The sequence below is a fragment of the Sphaerodactylus townsendi genome, linkage group LG03, assembly GCF_021028975.2.
Source record: "Sphaerodactylus townsendi isolate TG3544 linkage group LG03, MPM_Stown_v2.3, whole genome shotgun sequence".
Lineage (NCBI taxonomy): Eukaryota > Metazoa > Chordata > Lepidosauria > Squamata > Sphaerodactylidae > Sphaerodactylus > Sphaerodactylus townsendi.
In genome coordinates this window covers 123,909,542-123,930,114 of record NC_059427.1, presented here as the reverse complement: position 1 = coordinate 123,930,114, position 20,573 = coordinate 123,909,542, and the positions used below count along the sequence as shown (strand labels likewise).

Below are 20,573 nucleotides of genomic sequence, written 5' to 3'. Positions count from 1 at the left end.
CTTCGCTAAATGCATTTAAAAGGGAACACAGTGCCATTTCAGTATGTTTGAAGACTGCTGAAAAGAAAAACTGCTTATCAGCTAAAATATTCTTACAGTCGACAGCCTTAAACCTGCATGTATTCTGTAACTGCTCCTAGGGGCGGAGCAAGAGGGAACTGTGCCCGGGGCTCGTGCGCACCCTGCGCCCCTGCCACGGCAGCGCCCACCCCACCCCAGAACACCTTGCCACACCCCCGCCACAGTGCATGCCCAGTGCATCACCCCCCCCCTCCTCGTTGGTGCTACACCACTGTCTGCTCCCAGAGCCATAGTGAGCAGATATTTCTGGACTTGTACAGGAATTTCAAGGACTGAATTTTAATGAGCATTGCCTACAAATGGGGTGGGCTTCAGATCAGCAGTGGACAGAGGATTGAATGGAGCCTTGGTGCAAGTCAAGCTGAAAATCCCCTGCTGTGCTACACGCCAGGATCACTCAGCAAAATGGAGCCAACAATGGGCATTAGCTCACTCACTGCATCATTCCCCCTAAGTGGAAGCAGTGGAGTAGGAGACAGTTGATACCAACTGCCAATGCTGAAGAAGAGTTTGGGCCATGTGGCTCCTGAAGCTCAGGGATGGTTGTTGGGCTTGGCTCTCTTTGCACTTGGCACCAGTGGTCCCTAGATGCAACAATCTTCAGTGTGCTGCCATGTGAACGAACTGGAAGAGCCTAGGACTCAGGCAGAGCCTCTCCTTTCCTCCCTTACACTGCACTCTAATGGAAAACTTGCAGTTTTGCAGCAAGCCAAGCAAGGTTTGTCATTACAGTCAACCTATGTATTGTTCTACTAGAGTTAATTCAGCCCTCTAACAGTGCCATTCTAAGCACATATACCCTTCTAAGACCACTGAAGTCAATAGGCCTAGCAGGGTACAACTGTTTAAGATAGTTTTGTAAGTCACCCTGACCCATTTGCATAACCAGGTTTTGTTTTCTCTCTGAACCATGTTTACTGCTGCTCAATCCTCAGAGTCCTTTCTACTTGCAGAAAATCATGGAGCTATGTAAGATAACATCCATTCTTGTGACTGAGGGGCAGTATGAAGCTAGTATGATTGGCTAGGCCTGATATTAATACCAGGAACCTGAACTTTTGCCTTAACTGGGTCAATAAACAAGTGTCTTTTGGATGCTACACTAGGCTCTAGTTCTGGTATAGTTATTCTTATGGACCCAGTTATCATTTGGGTTAGTTATTTGAAGCGACTATATATCAGTAGGAGTGTTATTTTGTCTGCCTTTGCTAAACCATTAAGAGCTAAAAACTAACTTGGAAGGACACTTGTTTTTTTAACTGAGGGAATGTTGTCTAAAATGCAGAAATGTTTGCATAAACTTATTCAATATATTTTCTTAAATTCATTCAACTCAGTTGAATGCATTGCATTTGTGCTATTTTACCACGGAAATCTTGAGAGGTTGAGAGACTGCAGTTTGCAAACTTTACTTATCATTTTTGCTGTATAATTGTCTACATCCATCTTTGAAAAACAATGAAGGAAAAAAGTGGGCAGAGGATGCTTTGCAAATATTCAGATAGCTGCTGTGGAAGAATTAAAAACTGACACTGTGCAAGGCAGCTGGTGGATTAAGGCTGCCTTCAGACTCCTACAGCCTGTTCCCTTGGTTGTACTTCCCATGTCTAGAAACACCCAGAAGTTGCAAAAGTTATTTTGAGTTCAATGGAAATCCAGCTATTGTCAAAGTAAGGAAATATATGCTGATAGGCTTATTTCACACCAACCCAAGTCTACTTTCCGCTGAGAAAAGCAATGTCAGCTTCTGCATGTTGAAAAGGATACATCCACTGACAATCTCTGTACATTAAGTGGCTTCAGGTTCTAAGCAGTAACATTAACAGAAAACTGACATTATCTATTCAGCTCTCTCTATAAAAAAAAATAAAGATCAGGAAAGCAACGCCAATGCCAAAGCCAAAAGGAATCCGCTGTTTACCTGGGCAAAGTAGTACAGGGCAGCCAGAGGTATTATAACTGCCGCAAAGAGCGGGGTGCTTGCTATGATCACAATCATGGTGGACAAAGAATTGAAGAACGTTCCAAGGAACATCAAAATAGTTGGTGGTATCACTTCATCGATCACGTAGATGTCTTTAGAAAAGCGGTTGATGATTCGGCCAGTGGGAGTGGTGTCATAAAAAGACTGGGGAGTGCGGAGTTTGTTCTCCAGCAGTCCGGCATGAAGGATGCGAGCTGCCTTGATGCCGCCCATTGCCAGGGTAAAAGAAGACATCAGCACGAGAAGCCCTGTTCACATAAGGGAGAAATGTGTGGAGAGATTGTGAATGTGCTACCGTTTGCAGTTTCATTCTCCCAGCAACCTTGAAACATCCAATCAGTGAGAACCAATTTAGACTATTCATTATATAGGACCTTTCCTATAGAATTAGGCCTGATAGAAAACAGATGTAAGTCTCCCTTCTGCCAAAAAGCTTTATGGGGGTGACTGTGGTCCAGTCATACTCTCTCAACCTTATCTACTGTGCCAGGAAGATCAAAGGGGGATGAGCCTTGAGAGGTCACCTTGATTTCCCTACAGCAGTAAAAAGCATTCTAAAATAAAGGAATTAATCACCAAGTACCAGGTAGAGGAATTCTTAGAGCATAGCAAAAGATCATATACTGCTCTGGTTATTGACATTTTCTGTATGGAGAACTATGATTCTCATTTTCCAGATGGTCACATTTTTCTTATCTTAAGGACAACCATAGTGAGACGACCGGTGAAATCTCAATATTATGTTTGTCCTTTGTGGCCACAATCCAAGAAAGCATATGTAGTAATTTGGGAGAACCATGCACAGAGTTTTGAAGCTTCCACTGCAACCAGTGAATTGGTGGATGAAACTTCAAATTAATATTATTTCTCTTCAGCATTCCCCTTTGACATTTCCCCTGTAATTTCCAGGAATCAGAGGGTATTGCCACCCACACACCCCTGGATTGCAATTTAAGAATCACTGGCTTGTTCAATATTACACAGACTACTACAATATTACACTGGCTACTACACAGCGTTTCCTTCTTATGCCTGTTCTTTAATAAGGTGCATATTAATCCCTAATTATCTACAGAGGAGATTTAACAAAAACATGTCATACCTTGCAAGAGGCCCAGAGCAGCATAGACTCCAACATACATATTCACGTTGCTCTGAGTGCCATTTTTTACAGGTGCATTGGTCCAAATACTGAGCCATATGTTAGACCCAATTGCAGCAGCATTTTGACAGCCATATAGGGTGCATATAAATAAAGAGACAAGGGGACCAACAGCCTTCATGTACTGCCAGAAAACAGTCATCTTGACCTACAGTTCAATGTAATACAAATAAGCTTCATTTAGATTACAAAAGCCTGGTGCCTGGATCAAACAGCAACAGAATTTTTCCAGTGAACTGGGGAACCAGAAATCACAAACAACAGAAGCAGGAAATGCCAGTATGAAATCCTAGAGCACATTATAGACATTTTAGACACAGACGTTTCAGGAGAAAGAAAATTTGACTGCAATAAAAAAGTGTTCACAACATCAGCAGCATTTCTAACCCATACCGAATTATTATCGTAAGAGATGGCAGCAACTGTATCCCTCACTCCCTAGACCAGGGGTAGGGAACCTGCGGCTCTCCAGATGTTCAGGAACTACAATTCCATCAGCCCCTACCAGCATGGCCAATTGGCCATGCTGACAGAGGCTGATGGGAATTGTAGTTCCTGGACATCTGGAGAGCCGCAGGTTCCCTACCCCTGCCCTAGACAATTCTAGTAGCACCAATCATATCACTTCAGAGGGACCAAAGAAGCCTCCATATTAGAGGATTCTACTGCATCCCACAGAGAAAAAAAATCAGCATTAAGGGTATTTCTTATATCTATGTTCTTCTTCAAAAGCACCAGGTAGCACTCCAATATAGCCATTTGTGAGAGCTCTTCATAAAGTTGCATTCCAGTAATAAACAGAGAAGGTATTTCCACCTTCAAATAGCTTCTCATATAATTTCTCAGATTACTGCCCATAATTTGAGAATTCATGCTGAAAATGTAGGTTTCCTGTTTTTACAATTTATTGTACTTTTTTTTTCCCACATGGACCTTACAGCTTACACCCAGTCCAAAAACATTTCATTCCACCATACCTAGTGTTGCTAATGGTTATTGGAATACCTATATTTTTATCACGTTTTTTCCTTAGTGATTGCTTTTTTTTTTGTAACTTGTACTACAGGACCTTAAAATAAGCCCATGAGATCTACTTTCTCTTTCTTCTACTGTCAGTTTGTTTTGTAATGTGGAATGATAAGGAGCAACTTACTGATTTGGCAGTGGTCCTCCAAAGAGCTAACCTACCACAATCATTTTACAAGGTAGCTCATTCAAATTTGGCTTCTTTTCATCCCATTTTGTGTTCTCCAACATTGCATTTTATTAAAATTTTCAGTTAGGAAAATTTAGAATGGTAATCTCAAGCTCTAACTAAGGCAGATTCCGAATGGGCCAAAAACAGTGGTGTGAAAACAGTGTGAAAACGGTTTAAAACGGTGTAAAAGGGTTTACACCATTTTCACACTGCTGTTTTTGGCCCATGCGGAATCTGCCGCCCTAAGTGATCATATTTCTCAACCAGAAAGCAACTTTAAAGGAGAAATGTTCCCTTATTTGACTCATGTTCCTTACCCTTCCAGTTTCTGTGGTTTCTGCCTGGATAAGCTTCTCAGGAGGACTTTTTTTGGCCAGAAGAGGCTCAGGTGGCTTTTTGTCACACACCTTTCTTTTTGTCGACATTTTGTTAGGACATTCCCCATCTGAGGATATTACACTGAGTTCTCTAATTTAGCAGAGAGAGAGGGAGAAAAAGAACAAAAAAATTATAAGGCAGCTAAACTTCCAGATCAGGCAATATACATGATTTCTGTAGGCAGAATGGTATCTTCAAAAACATTTTTGGATTTACCTCAGGAATTGCTTGCGGACTTCATTTGTTACTGGTTCACTGTCTGCCAGATCTGTGTGGTTGCTGAGCGTATCTTCAGCAAGCAGCACCTCCTCATCCTCCACTACTGCGATGGGAGAGTAAACCATCAGCTTATTTTGCCATCTTAATTTTTTTTCCTGAGATGATCTTATAAATTCACTACTGAAAACATTCCCAAGCTACTGATGGGAAGAGAAGCGGTTTTGGAAGAACAAAGAGATCTCATGACCTTTAGACAAACATTGCAATTTCATTTGACAAGCAGTGTTGGATGCCAGCTCTGCCACACTAAATGGGTCCCATTATAGTGCACCAAGGGATGGCAAGAGGCCAAGATATTTGTACATTATGGATAATGAACAATTATTTCTGAAGAGAAATGGGAAGTAACTAATGTTATTATGGCTATTGTCCTGATCCAGCATTATTGGGTTGATAATTACAGAAAGGTAATGAGGAGTGGGAAGAGAAACGAGTAGAGATGGACTCTCAGAAGATTGGGCGGGGGGGAGTGGATGGACTGTTTGCCCCCTATCCTAATTCCCAGTTGCAGCCAATTCTTCTAAACTAAAACCAACAGATTTCAAGCAGTTTTGGGCTAGTTCATTTCAATTCTACCATAAATGCTTACAAGAATTTTTATTGATGGTTGGAATTGCTAGGACATACCACCCTCTTATTCTTCCCATTTAAAAAAGTGCTACATGCAGGGTTATATGGATAAGGAACTACATTCTTTTAAAAAATTAAATTCTTTCATGGTAGCTCTAGCCTTAACCTTTTAATCTAGTTTGCCCTTAGGACAGGGCAGAGCCCCCCACACCCCTGCCGTGGTGCCGCCCACCCCTGCCATGCCCCAGCACGCCCCTGCTATGGTGCTGCCCAGGGCGTCGCCCCCAGCCCCATTGATGCTACGCCACTGCCTTTGGACATGACTACCAGACTGAAGACTCTCCAAGACAAATGAAAAAATCCTCACCTGTTGGCTCATCTTCTTCTATATCTTCATCAGGTGCATAATTACGGAGGAACTCTGCAAAGGCCTTATCTTGTTTCAAAAGCTCTTGGTAGGACCCCATTTCAGAGATTCTACCATCCACAATGACGACTATGTGGTCCACCTGAGGCAAAAAGTTGATGCCGTGTGTCACCAAAATTCTAGTCTGTAAATGAAATGAAAAATGTAAATGAAATAATATAGCCATTAGAAGGTATCTTGAAATTATTTAGCACTCAAAGAGCCATTTGGCCCTGCCTCCCCAAGTCCCCGCCCCCGGCCTCCCCAAGCCCTGCCTTCAGCCAAGTGGGCGGTATAGACAGTGGTGGCGACACCAATGACGGCAAGTTGCACTTGGGACGTGGCGAGTGCGCCTCTTTCTCTGCCCCCTCCTTCCTTCCTCCCTCCCTCCGGCGTCCTTTCCTCTCCTTCCCAGGTGCCAGATGAGGGAAGGAGGGGAAAGGATTCTGGAGGGAGGGAGGAAGGAAGGAGGGAACAGGGAAGGAGGCGCGCTTGCCACGTCCCAAGTGCAACTTGCCATCGTTGGGGTCGCCACTGTGGAGCTGTAGTACAAGGACGAAAGAGCCGCATGTGCCTCCAGAGCCGTGGGTTGCTGACCCCTGATCTAGATGCTCCTGAGCTAAATAGATTGATGCCCTGGCTGGGTATGTGTCTACTTTATAAGCTCAGACTATGCACAAGTTAGAAGAACATCTAGCTTCTAACTTTTCTAGCACATTTCTTCTCAAGTATCAGCAAAAGGACAACAGCGAATGGGGAAGGATATAAAAAATTAATGGCAAGATATGTAAGGGGTAAGTAAAGAGAGACATTAACTGTGGTGCAACACGACTGGAACTACAGAATGGGGTGGATGAGAGTGGTGTACAAATGCCAACTCTGGGTGCTTAGTCTCTAAGTCATATAGATTTTTCTCTTCCTTTCCTCTCAAAACTTGATTGCCTTCTGGGGCTGTTGTTAGCAAATGCCAAATATCTTTCCCTCCACTAGTGAGAAAGTGAAGTGTGGCAGTACGGCAAACAGACCCCAATCAGTGCAAAATCGTTGCTCTCATGATTCCACATCACAGTTTCTACAATGCTAGCACAACGGAATGTTCCTAGATATCCCCAGACTCACTTTTCCTTTAAGTAGTCCTTCTGGTCCAATAGCTTTGTCAAAGATGTGCTTGGCCACATGAGAATCCACAGCTGAAAGAGGATCATCTAGCAAGTAAACATCAGCATCGCTGAACACAGCACGAGCCAGGCTCACTCGTTGCCGCTGGCCCCCTGAGAGATTGATACCCTGTGCGATGGGGAAGAGGAAGAAAAGTGTGTTACAGCTTTTAAATTCTATCAGAGTACCAGGCCCACAAACAACATATCCAACAACTGCCTCAAGGCCCATTTAATTAAGAGCCCACTTATTCTATTTCAATGCTCATGCAAGGTTTGCCGCTTCAGATTGTCAAGCAATGTGAATGTTATCAAACATACCCCCATGATAATCTGGGCAGTGCCACATAGCATTACATTGTAGACTGAAAGTTTTTGAAATGATGGCTGATCAAAGGAGATTCCTAAACTGCTAAGTCAGAATTCCAAAGGTGCCCTCAAGGTGAGAAAGTTTGGGGATTCCTTCTGTAGAGTAACAGTCTGACTCAGTAATAATATGGCTCTGTTTGTATGAGAGGATCAGAATTGCCAACTCTGACTGGAAGTAGCTCTCCAGGGCCTCAGGATAAGGTTTTTCCACAGCATCTATTACTTGATTCTTTTAACTGGAGACACAGGAGATGTCGCCCCCCCCCCCCCCCCCGCTTCATAACCACACCCGGCCAGACTGACTTTAGCAGGGTTACTGCTTCGTGTGCATTCAGAGCACACATTTTTCTAAAACTCAGATTCCTCTTTCCCTAACTATTCCTGTTTTCTTTTTCTCCTCCATTTCTTGCCTCCCTCATGTTTAGCCTTTTCCATTTGCTTTTTTTCCTTTTAACTTCTTTTTTACTTGGCGGTCTCCTCAGCTTAATTGGCATAGGGTCTCCCACAGCAAAGTTCCTGACTCTCTTCTAATAGTAGGATTCAGCCTGGAAGACACAGACATTCATGAGAAGAGTGTCTGTGAGCATATTCTATGAGTAATCACAAGTATCTACTTACCAGAGTATCTACTTACCAGATCACAAGTATCTACTTACCAGAGAAAAAGCTATCAAATCAGAGATCAACAATTCTATCCTAAGCACAGATGCTTCAGATTTCAATGTAAGATGACAAGTATAACCTCCCTGCCCCAAAGTTTTCTGTGGTTGGATTAGATCACCTTTGAGTCTTTTCATGACTTATGATCTTCCTCCTCTTATGTCATAAGAATTGGGTGGTTGGCCATTTCTCTCTACATTTGCCAATGAAAGCCTTACCTTCTCACCTATCTCAGTCTGATCTCCACCAGGAAGCACCTCAAGATCTTGCTGCAAGGCACAGGCCTCCAAGACAGTTCGGTACTTTTGTTCATTATAAGGGTGACCGAACAAGATGTTATCTTTCAAGGTAGCATTCTGGATCCAAGCTAGTTGTGGTACATATGCAACAGAACCCTAGAAACAAACCACAAGTGGATTAGTAGTCAAGCCACATACATTAATTAGCTTTTAATGTTCTTTCATGCTGGTCTGAACCAACCTTCACAGCTGCTTCCCCATGGAGTTTTTCCATTTCACCAAGAAGAGCTGACACCAGAGAAGACTTCCCACAGCCAACATGTCCCACAACAGCAACCACAGAACCACTCGGAACCAACAAATTTATACTGGAGGGAGAAAAAAGTAAGAGTCAAGTTGTACAAATTTGAACATATTTGTATACAAGTAGAGATAGTCAATGTAGACATAATAAAGCAGAAATAAGAGTCCAGTGGCATCTTAAAGATTAACAAATATATGATGGCCAAAGATTCTGTGGACTAGAGTCTCCTTTGTCATGTCTATAAGATGTCACAGTATCTTCTATTGTTGCTGCAATAGACTAACATGGCTATCCCCCTGGGATTTCTCATAATAAAGTTGTAAATATGCCTGCCCTCTATCACTCACTATATTTTTGTACGTGGTATACTGAACTGGATCTGGCAGGAGTTCAACACAGCATTCCACCAGAGAGTCTGTTTAATCAGCTTTACACAGATTTGGGCATGTGGCTGGAGAAAGCATAAAGAAATGCTGACTGGAGTGTTAACAGCTTGCAGGAGAGGAAGGCTTGAAAGAAGCTCATGACATAAAAAGCATTCATATAGCTAATAGTAGTAGTCTAGAGAAATAACAGAGAACCTACCATTTGAATGGGCGACATGGGGCTTCCTTTTGTCATGCTCCAAGAGATTTCCAGAGTGGACTTGATTATGGGTTTTTTGTCTGCTAATATGCTCAGGCAATCAAGAGTTGATTATGATGCCTTACAGGGCTCATGCAAAAGGTTTGACATGGGTTCTGACTATCGTCCCATCATATTTTTATTGTTTTTAAATTGTGTTTTGATTGCTTACTATTATTGTTCACCACCTGGAGTCCTTCAGGGAGGGCGGTCTAGAAATTTGATTGGGTGGAGGGTGGATAGATATCCTGAATCCACCCAAATTACATAGATTTTTGTTAGGTAATAATGAGTGCATTGAGCAAGGGCTGAAGCTTTTTTAAAAATTCTATTTTGGCACCTTTAGGGGACATCTGAACAGAATAATCTATGTCCATTCTGAAAAACATAGATTTATTGCACCATCCTAAGTAGAATTCTAGTCCTCTAAGTCTATTTGAAATCAATGGGCATAGATGAGTGTAACTTTGCATATGACTGCACTGTATCACAGTACTGCCTGAAAGTTAAACAACATGCTGGCAGAGCTACAACCACAGAGTTATTGCAAAATCACAAACCTCCCAGTGCAGCAAACTTCTTTCCAGTGAATGTGAGAAACTGTGATCTCAGTAGGTTGAAACTTGAATGAACAAAATAACGGCTCTAGAGTAAGTTAGGCTGTAATTGTGACAGGGAGAAGGGGACCTGGTGAGCTCCTGAGCAGTGAGCATGAGTGTCCTGTGGCCGGCTGGCCAGCTGAGCCTTACCCGGCCTGTTCGCGAGTGACGCACAAGCGCAAGGGGAGGAGCACACTCCCTATATATTAGGCAGCACACGGTTTCTCCGGCCTTCTTCGATGCCTGGAGAAAACTGACCCACCCTCCCTCCCTATTTAGATAGGGGTTTTTTTGCTGCTCAATTCGTTGCAGCCTTGGGCGATTTGGGCAGAGGAGTATAACTTTATGGGGAGGACGAGCCTGTGCGCCGGACCTCCCTGTGGTTGGGGGCCTCCATAAGAGGCTTGGGGTGGGCTCAATGGCGCATGCCGCGGAGGCCTCTGCGATCGAGTCTGACACCCCAGCAGGAAGGGGGCCACACCGGGCAGGTGCCCAGGTGGCTTGGTACCTTCTCTGTTCCCCCCCTAATATGGATTGGGGTTGGTGCTGGGGTCAGCCATGGGTGCTGACTGGCTGTTAATCGATGTGCTCCTCTTGCCTGCCCAGCTTCTCCCTCAATAATTAAGGTCCAATTTAATTCCAAGAAGTGTCATGTGGTTATTCACCAGATGAAACCTCTGCACATCTGGGCGCAATAGAACTCAGCTCATTTTTAAAGAAACTTTTTTTTTTGTTAATGCTAGATGTATTTTGTATGTCAGGTTTTCTGGAATGCCCAAACACAGAATGTGGGGAGCTCACTGGGATTGGGAAAAAAAATCAGTTTATAAAACTACACTCCACCCCCCAGCATAATCTAACCAAAGTTAAAACACCTTTACATTGCATGGATTTCAATGACTTGGAAAATATCTGCTTAAGGAAGGTATTTCCATCACTAGAACTAGGCTGCCTTGCATCCCCTTTTTACACTGTAGTTCCAAATGTCTCCTGAAACACTGTTCCCATGGGCGGGGGGAGGGGAGGACCTCTAGGAACAGCTTGTATAGGGGGAGTTGAGGGTCTGCAGCAGGAAGAAGAAAAATTTATTTGGCAGAAATTTCCACTGGATATGGAACAGTGCAAGAGAGTTAACCATGTGTTCAACTCTACCAGTGAAATCAGTGGAATTCAAAGTGCTCAACTCCATATTTACAGCATTCAAAACTACAGACAGAAGTTGGAATATATGCAAATAACCTTTGGGTAGCGTTTCCACTTGCCAATATATGTTTCCTAAATAGTTTTATGTACCACCATCTGGGTTCTAGCCGGTTTCCCCATACCATTAGTGTCTCTTTATCATCACCAATCTAGCCCTCTTCAGGTAGACCTTTCAGGAATTATCAAAGCAATGAAGGGACATGATAGAGGTTTATAAGATTATGCATCAGATAGAGAAGGAGCATTCTCTCCCTCTCATAATGCTAGAACTCAGGGGCACCCAAACTGATGGGCAGTAGGCACAGGACAGATAAAAGGAAAAATTTTCTTCACTCAACAAGTAATGAAATTGTAGAATTCACTGCCAATGGAGGGAATGATGGCCATGATAATAAATGGATTTAAAAGAGATTAGGCAGATTCATAGAAAATAGTTTCATCAATGGCTACTAACCACAGTGAGGAAAGGGAACTTCCATATTCAGAGGCAGTAAACCTCTGGAGAATGATGCTAGAAGATAACGATCAGGAGAAGGGCTTGGGTTTTGTTCCCTGTTTGTCCCTTCAGGTCAACTGGTATGTCACTGTGTGAAACAGAATGCCAATCTAGTTGGACCACTGGTCTGATCCAGCAGAGCTCTTCATATGTTCTTAGTTTCCATAGCCTCATCCCATGCAGCTTCAGTCTTGTTTGAAAAACCTGAACCACCTGGACAGGGCAAATCATAGAGACCTTCCTACCCTACTGGTGTCCATTGTGGAGAATGGGGAAAACTCATGCAATTAGCCCCTCCTCAATGCAGCAAGTAGCATGGGATGAAGCCAAGAAAAAATAGCTCCCACACCAATGCAATGTCATATGCAAAAGCCCACAGAAATCTCACATTTTGCAAAATTCCAAATGCCTTTGACAGATTTAGTCACACCATTTAACTAGTGGCGGGGGTCGGGGTTTCAACTAAATTTCCAGAATCTATTTTGAGCACAAGATTTGTACTATCTTGATAGAGAATTTGGTTTATGTTGCTGCTGAGCCTGTTCAGCCTTGTAGTTTACCTCCTACCAGTGCCTCAGGAAAAATGCTTTTAACAACCCTCTTTGGTTTACACCACTGTTGGGTACACTCCCATTTTCTGAAAGACAACATTAAAATAATGGAGGGGTTGAATTTTCTTTACTCTGGAAGCAATCAACCATTCCCAAGCATTTCCTCAGCTATGCTAAAAAGCAGATGGAAGATTTAAAGGCCACAGCACGACAAATGTTTACGTTATGCAAAAGGAATATTCTTGCAAGTTTGGCCAATATCACTAATGCCAGACACTCTTCAATGCAGCCTGATCCTTTTAACACTTCTATTCCTTCTCATTCTGGCTTGAAGAGGTGGGGACTCAGAGAACAAAGGTGAGGGAGTTACTAGGCTATCAGATGTATCCACCTCATTTTGTCAGTCTGCCTCTACAATAATATCTCTCCTCCATGACACTAGAGGTATGTGTGCAATGTTCCCACTTTCTCAGTACAGAAATGCTGTAAGCAAGCCCAGCAAACTCCTCTCCGTATGTATTGTCGAAGACTTTCATGGCCGGATTCAACTGGTTCTGGTGGGTTTTCCGGGCTGTGTGGCCGTGGCCTGGTCTTGGCCACACAGCCCGGAAAAACCACCAGAACCAATCCTCTCTGTATGTTTGTGCTAACTAGCTGCTACTGGAACCAACACGGAGACCCACAGTAATTTTTGCTGACTTCCCTTTCTTTCCCCTTAAAATAGTAACTCTCTGAAACTCAGTGCTGGGGTCACAAGCAACAGGATTATACAATTAAGCACTGTTCTTACTCTTTCAGAGCTGGTTCAAGGTCCTTTGCCCAGCTGAATGTTCCATCCCTTACGGTAACAGCAAACCCTGTACAAATAAAACCATGCAAAATAATCATACTAAAGGATTAAGAAAGAAAGGGAGCAAAAACTCTCACGGTCAATGTGGTGCTATGGGGAGAAGTGATCTTTGTTGGTGAGATACGAGGAACCACTGTAATACGTTTCGTTCTTGCTTGTTTCTGAAGAAACATCTTGCCACATGCTTAACCACAAATCATGCTGTTGAGGTCAATGCCAGACAAAACTTTCAAACATTAAAAAGTACACATTACAGAACCGGTGGTATTTTTTTAAAAGAAAGAGTGCTATGGAATTGTGTGATTCTGCAGTAACATCCATTATTCTCTAAGCAATGGCTATGTTTATGGAATACAAACAACATCCTGAAAATAAGGGATATTCAGCAACCTTAGCTTAAATATTTATCCAATATAAATTACTGGGACATACACTTGTTTATCTTGCCTACTCAGCCACGGCTGTTCTCTGGAGATTATACTCAAGTGCTTTGTGCAGTCTAATTTTCAGTAGTTCAAAAACAGTTCAACATTTCTTTCACTGAAAAAGGAGAAACTATCCCAAAGGCTACTGCAATTGACCAGGGTGTCACTAGGGAACTGTATTCTCAAGAGCAGGCACGTGCTGGTAAAGTTATGTTCTGCTTTATGAAGTTACAAAACATACAGACTTAACATGATACTGCATTAACCATCTGAGGGCTGCCATCCATTTTTCTGTCTTTGCTCAGAGAAACTGATTACAAAGGAAACTGTATATCTTGGAATAGAATCAGCCCACCACAAACCTGGGGTGACACAATCAATTGTCTGTTACAATCCTAAGCAAACTTAACACCCTTCTAAGTCCACTCACGCTACACTGCAACATTTTTCTCTGATTCTTGCTTCTTTCATTGGCCATACTATCTATGGAATTTGCAGTGTAAAAGGTACACGGTAGCATCAATCATATCACAGTCACACTGGATAAATAGTTAAAGATTCAGTCCTGCCTCATAGTTTATGGTGAATGGTACCACAGCTTGGATCCAACTGAGTATTTCTGTGAACAAAACAGTTTCTGCCTACAGAGTGTGACTTACTTGTCTCCCCCTTCCTGCTGTTGTCAAAAATAACCTCTGAATGCAACTCCTAGGGCACAGAGGACCGCCCAGGAGTGGCATGAGGGAGAATTGCGGGCTGTAGCGTGAGGGAGAACGGCAATAAAGTTACACTGCATAGACAGAAGAACTTAAAACCAATGGAAAGACTACATGAGATCCAAGCCCATTCTCTGCATGGCATCTCTGAACATGTGAAGACTCAGAAACTTGTAGCAAAGTTATAGTTCCCTAAATTATGTTAGAAAAGGTTAAGTTTTAAATGATCACACTTAGTACAATTTGCCGTAATATACTTACTAATTCCTTTACTAATGGAATGTGTGAAATCACAGAATCATAGAGCTGGAAGAGACCACAAGGGCCATCAAGTCCAACCCCCTGCCATGCAGGAACACACAATCAAAGCACTCCTGACAGATGACCTTTCAGCCTCTGCTTAAAAACCTCCAAAGAAGGAGACTCCACCACACTCCAAGGCAGCATATTCCACTGTTGAACAGTCCTTACTGTCAGGAAGTTCTTCCTGATGTTTAAGTGGAATTTAATTTCCTGTACTTTGAATCCATTACTCCTTGTCCTAGTCTCTGAAGCAGCAGAAAGCAAGCCTGTTCCAACTTCAACATGATATCCCTTCAAATATTTAAACATGGCTATCATGTCACCCCTTAACCTTCTCTATCAGGCACATAAAAATTAAAAAAGAGTAAAAGGACCACACCTTCCTAAGACAGCAAGTGGTATTTCATCCCATATTTTCTTAAGCACACTCATCATGCCCCTCATTGTGACATGTGAACAGGATTAAAAACAAAAAAAAAATCGTACAAGGCAAAAGGATCAGTATGTTCAGTATTGTGTAAATGCTAGTTCACATTCTGATGAATTAGACTGAAGCTGTCAACAATTCCAAAGTATAGAGCTTGATTTTAAAAAATTCTGTTTGCTGCATTTGATGCAGCGTGGCCCCTGCAGATGTGCAAACCATTAGTTGACACCAGAGTCATCCCCTGCATGTACGAAACAGCCTTCAGTGGCCAAAAAGTTCTTCCTAGTTGCATTCTTTAGATGCTGTTTTCCAGCATCACCATATAAATGGAGACTTTTCTACCCAATTTCTCTGCTAAACTCCCACACAGCAGCATTTTTACCTGGAGTAATAAACCTGGTTTCCACACAGCTTGGATCGAGTTCATCATGCGCCAAGAAATGCTGGATCCTTTTCAAGGAAACGCTTGCCTGAGGAGCAAAATGCTTGTTTTATTCATTCTGCCTCATGAGAAATAACAGGTTGTACATTCACTTTACATGGATCCGAGTCTCAGGCCTTTATAAAAACGTTTGTTGTGGGTTTTCCGGGCTGTGTGGCCATGGTCTGGTAGATCTTGTTCCTGGAACAAGATCTACCAGACCACAGCCACACAGCCCGGAAAACCCGCAACAACCAGTTGAATCCAGCTGTGAAAGCCGTCGACAATACTTTATAAAAATGTTCACTGTAAAAAGACAGAAAAAAGGGAAAATGTTGTTCAGATTCAAAAACGGGTAAAAAAAGCAAAACAAAATACAGAGAAAAGCACACGGCAACAACAACACAGATATATTTAAATGAAAAGTAATCCAGTCGAACTGAGTTAAATATGTTGTCTATGCTGTAGCTGGTTCCTCAGAGCATGGGCAGAGTTCCTTGTGGTAAAAAGAAGTCAAAGGAGTCCTTAACCTGTGCCTGTGGACCCAGTTTCCACTGAAGACTGAACATAAGGGAAAATTCCAAATGTACAGATATTATGTTAAGTAGAGTTGGATCTAAGCCAGCCTCCTTTCTCAGACTGACAAGAGGATTTCTCCAGTCCCATGCAAATCCCCATCTCTGATGTCAAAGGCTACTTTTACCAAACCAGAGTGATATATGATATAGTTCCACCTCCATCGGGAACGCGGTAATGGCTCTGAACTTCCATGACAAATCAATAGTATGGTCCAAACCAGATTGTACTTTGTGCGAAAGGAATTAAGTCTGCCAGGATGGTCCAATGTGGAATGGAAGTGAACAGCTCATTCTACTCCCTTGGGGACCAAGATCCCAGAGGAACTCTTGAACCTTAGCCAGTTTTAGGATTTTTGCCACATACCCTTCCTTCAAGGAGGTATGTGGATCTGTCCTTCTCAATGTTGTCAGAACAGCCCTGTAAGGTGGGTTAGGCATGTGCATGCACACACCTGCATGTCAGACTGGTCGGGACTGGGGTGTCCTGCTGCCTCAGCCATGGTGCTTCTGCTGCTCAAGGAACCTTCCTAAGGTCTCAAATGAACTCACTCTGAGTGGCACTCCAGGGAACTGTAGGCTCTTTCCCGCTCAACCTTCTGGATCCCTGAGCTTTTATGCCTCACTTCCCTTTTGTAGCCCCACCCCTGGGCCCGCCCTTGGCCAAGCCCTTCCTGGGCTGCTACCCTTAAAGCCCAGTTTGCTCTTCCTTGGCTCTTTGGCTTTTGGGCAAAAGGGACTGTCCTTTGCATAGAGCCAGCTTCCCACTGGCTCCTCAACCCAATGCCTGGCCTCCCCTTTAGACTGCTGGAGGACTCCTGGCTTGCCTTGCCTTATGCAGCCAGCAAGCCGCCCCAGGCTGTTCAAGCCGGACTTTGCTAGCTGGCTTTCCACCCTGGTGCTGCTTCCTTTTGATGCTCTGGGGGGTATCACAGTGCAGTGAGGCCAGCTGCCCGCCTGTCAGTTCTGTGGCACATCCTGGGCTCCGCTGTGACTTCCCAATTCCCTTGTGCTCCTGTGGCTGACCAGACCAGACCCTGGAGGTAGGTAGGTTGGAGATGGGTGAGTAGGGTGGCCAGGGAGGTCTAGAGTCCTGGGCCCCAGACAAGACTAGTCCCAGGTTCCCCATGAAGCACACTATAGCTGTGAGCTCAGATTTCCCCTATCCTAATTTTACATTCTGTTACACCACATTGGCTCTCCAACAGGTCTACCACTGTTGCATCTTGTCTGACTTATCTGGTCGTATTCTTGACCTACAAAGTCCTCTTTGCTTTCTCCTTTTAAGACAACTGCCTTACCTGTGCAATATTGCTAATGACTTGGGGGAGCATGTTGAGTGGAAACCTCAGAATATTAAACAAGGAGATGGATACAAAGGCTTTCTCAGCATCAAGGACATTCTTTTCATCCACGGTGACATAAACTGCGAATGTGGTCAGGGCAACCTGGAAACATAAGAGCAAAAAGCAACACTTCTACTGATGGAAGAAAACATTGTTTAGATTATTTGTTATGCTAATGTGCTACAGACAAAGAAGGCTTGGTATGATGCCGCAGAAATACAAATGCGATACAAAGAAATAAAAATAATCCAGCTAGTAAAATTTTACATCAACAAACACTTAGTATTCCACTACAACAAATTTGGGGAAATCATTGGAGAAAGAAACAAGTCATTTTCCTCATCTCCTCCTTTAACTGCTGGGATTCATTGCCTGCTGCAACAATACTTATCAGGCTTTTGGAAGGGGAAGATGTTTTTGTTGCACAAAGAAAGATTCTTATAGGCCCCTTCCGCACATGCAATATAACGTGTTTTCAAACCACTTTCACAACTGTTTGCAAGTGGATTTTGCCATTCCGCACAGTTTCAAAGAGCACTGAAAGCAGTTTGAAAGTGCATTATTCTGCATGTATGGAATGTGCCATAGATTCCAGAGGACTCCTCCAAATAGGCAGACACCCCTCCCTTGCCTGCAAGTTCCACTTCACTGTCCTACTGACAGGTACTTGCCATCAAATTTGCTGTTAAAAGATATGACAGAGCACTGGACTGGCTTTGTAACTTCTATGGATGTTACATACACAGGGAGACAATGAGGTCCAGATTCTTCCAGAAGATGGCAAAGTAATTTGAATAGCCAATAGGACCTGTATACTAGTTAAGACCTCAGCTTGATTATTATCAGGAACTAAGGGGCACATGCCAATTGCACCTGTTCTGCAGTCGCTTCATTAGCTACCAATTCGTTCCCAGGTGCAATTCAAGGTACTGACCGTTAACGAAATAGCCCTAGGTAAAATGGTCAGTACCTTGAATTGCACCTGGGAACAAATTGGTAGCTAATGAAGCAACTGCAGAACAGGTGTGACAGGCATACTCCCCTTAGTTCCTAATTTCTGCAATCTAGTATATGCGTTTCTGTTTATTTTCTCATTTAGTTTGGTACCAATACTATAAATTATCTATTTCTGCATTAGCACTGCACTGATGGATGAGCCCAGTTAGTGGTATATATAAAAAAAGAGTTGAGTAGAGCTGAAACTGCCTGGAGCCGAAGCTGACAGACTTGGCAAAGTCTGTATTGATCACATAGCATGAAAGTTAGAACGGCTGCCAATTTATAATTTCCACAGGATTTGGCACAAGAGTGAAAGTGTGCCTTCTTTTAAACTGCAAGCTTAAAAAAATTCAAATAGGAACAGTGCCTTTCAACTGCAGGCATTTCTCAGGTTTTTCTTCTTCCCCCTGAAAAGTTACAGAGGGATGGCCCTGCGATGTCACAGCTCCTCTGATATAATTGCAAGGTACACCAGTAAATCTTACCAGAAATGGTGCGCTAACCCACGCAAATGTTGACAAAGAATTGAGATAAGCCGCCTTCTTCAAGACTCTGAGTTCATTCTTCCGTATCTCCAGAACCTTCTCTGCAAAGGATGGCTCCCAAGCATATAGCTTCAACACCTTTATGCCACTGAGAATTTCATTCATCAGCTTAATACGGGAGTCTTTGTACCTCATCTGTTCCACCTAAATGATTTGAGACATTATTAGCTACTATGCCTAGACTAACACCTTGTGCTGAAAATGGTCTCGATGTCTGGATCTCCATGTGAAAAAAATATATCCCAATAAACTATGAAATACTACCTTCATTGTTGTAAATGAACACCCATATGGCACTGTAGACAGATACTCTGGTTACAAGCTAATGTTTTTAATGGGCTCGGTAGACAGGGTAAATTGTGGTCACAAATGTTTGCAAGTATAATTCATTCATTGCAAGTATCCACAGTCCTGGGCATAGACAGCTTAAAAATAGCTTTGTGCTTGTTTTTATTGTAGTAAAAGGGGTAGGGATCCTTCTTTATATGTAGAAGGGTCCAGTTTCACTCCCCAGCATTTCCAGCAAAAAAATCTTTAGAAGAATGGCTTGGAAAGACCTTTGCGGGGTACACTTTGATTATTCAAGCCCATGCAAACACAACAAGGCAATCTACCCTTTCCAAAACATACTGAAACGACCTCTTTATGGCTACCCCATTAAAATCTAAGAAATGCAACATATTTTTGTATCTATAGAAAACTATACAGAGAGGGAAAATCTATGCATTTATGGATGGGAACCAGGAAGACAAACAGTAGAACTAAAACATGAAGGTACCAAAACATGAGCAAGGCAGAAAAAAACAAAGGCCTCTCCCACCCATTCAGTATGAATGAAAGAGTGACTGCTTAGCCTCTTTTGCACACATCCACCAGCCTGCTCAGCAACTGAGCAAATGCAGTGGCTAACGAAGGCCCCTTCCGCACAAGCAGAATAATGCACTTTCAATCCATTTTCACAATTGCTTGCAAGTGGATTTTGCTATTCTGCACAGTAAAATCCAGCTGCAAAGTCAATTGAAAATGCATTATTCTGCATGTGCAGATGGGGCCAAAGTGAAGAACATTGCTTCCTCCCACTCTCTGGACAAGACCTCCAGTCATGCTCCTTCCATTCTGGACAAGCACAGAAATTATAAAGAGGAAGCACTAACCAAGTATTATGAGAATGTTTCTGCAATCACTGCACAGAGAAGAGGGGTTAAGTAGAGAGGCTATGCTATGTAGAATCAGGTTCAGGCAAGACACCAATTAGTACTATGTCCAGGGCAGAAGATAAACAGGACTGTATCAAGGATTCAGGAACAAGAATTTGATGCAGGTCAAGAGGGTCAGGAAAAGGCTAACATATTTAAGGACAGGAAGAGGTCCAAGGGCAGGTACACAATAGCAGAGCTCTCTACATAGCAGTCAAATTGCTACTGATCATGGCCCTCCTGTTTCCCCTTGCCAAGCAAAAGAAGACAGGGCTAGATTTCACGTACCTGGAATGCTCTGGTTTTCATGGCAATCACAGCATTGAGTGGAATGAGTAAGACCATCACAGCAACTCCTGCCAGCACAGAAGGTCCTAAAGCCTTCACAGGATGAAAAGTCAATCATCATTCCGTTCTCATGTACTTAGCATTTTATAAAGCTAGAAATGTTGATTCGCAATTCTCTGATAACAATAAGCATTCCCGAAATAACACATACCTAGAATCTAG

General features: G+C 42.9%; 1 protein-coding gene across 1 annotated transcript in view; it reads right to left on the bottom strand.

The window, feature by feature from the left end:
- The window catches only part of ABCC3 (ATP binding cassette subfamily C member 3), a 96,560-nt gene that overhangs the window by 14,441 nt on the left and 61,546 nt on the right, over positions 1-20,573 (bottom strand). Inside the window, exons 12-24 of the mRNA XM_048487416.1 lie at positions 20,352-20,444; positions 18,808-19,011; positions 17,279-17,425; positions 15,364-15,451; positions 13,051-13,117; positions 8,725-8,851; positions 8,463-8,639; positions 7,178-7,345; positions 6,020-6,203; positions 5,020-5,125; positions 4,743-4,893; positions 3,168-3,375; positions 2,003-2,313 (exon numbers count right to left, since the gene is read on the bottom strand). Of these exons, the coding sequence (XP_048343373.1) occupies positions 2,003-2,313; positions 3,168-3,375; positions 4,743-4,893; positions 5,020-5,125; positions 6,020-6,203; positions 7,178-7,345; positions 8,463-8,639; positions 8,725-8,851; positions 13,051-13,117; positions 15,364-15,451; positions 17,279-17,425; positions 18,808-19,011; positions 20,352-20,444 (2,031 nt within the window). The remainder of the gene's footprint in view (positions 1-2,002; positions 2,314-3,167; positions 3,376-4,742; positions 4,894-5,019; positions 5,126-6,019; positions 6,204-7,177; positions 7,346-8,462; positions 8,640-8,724; positions 8,852-13,050; positions 13,118-15,363; positions 15,452-17,278; positions 17,426-18,807; positions 19,012-20,351; positions 20,445-20,573) is intronic.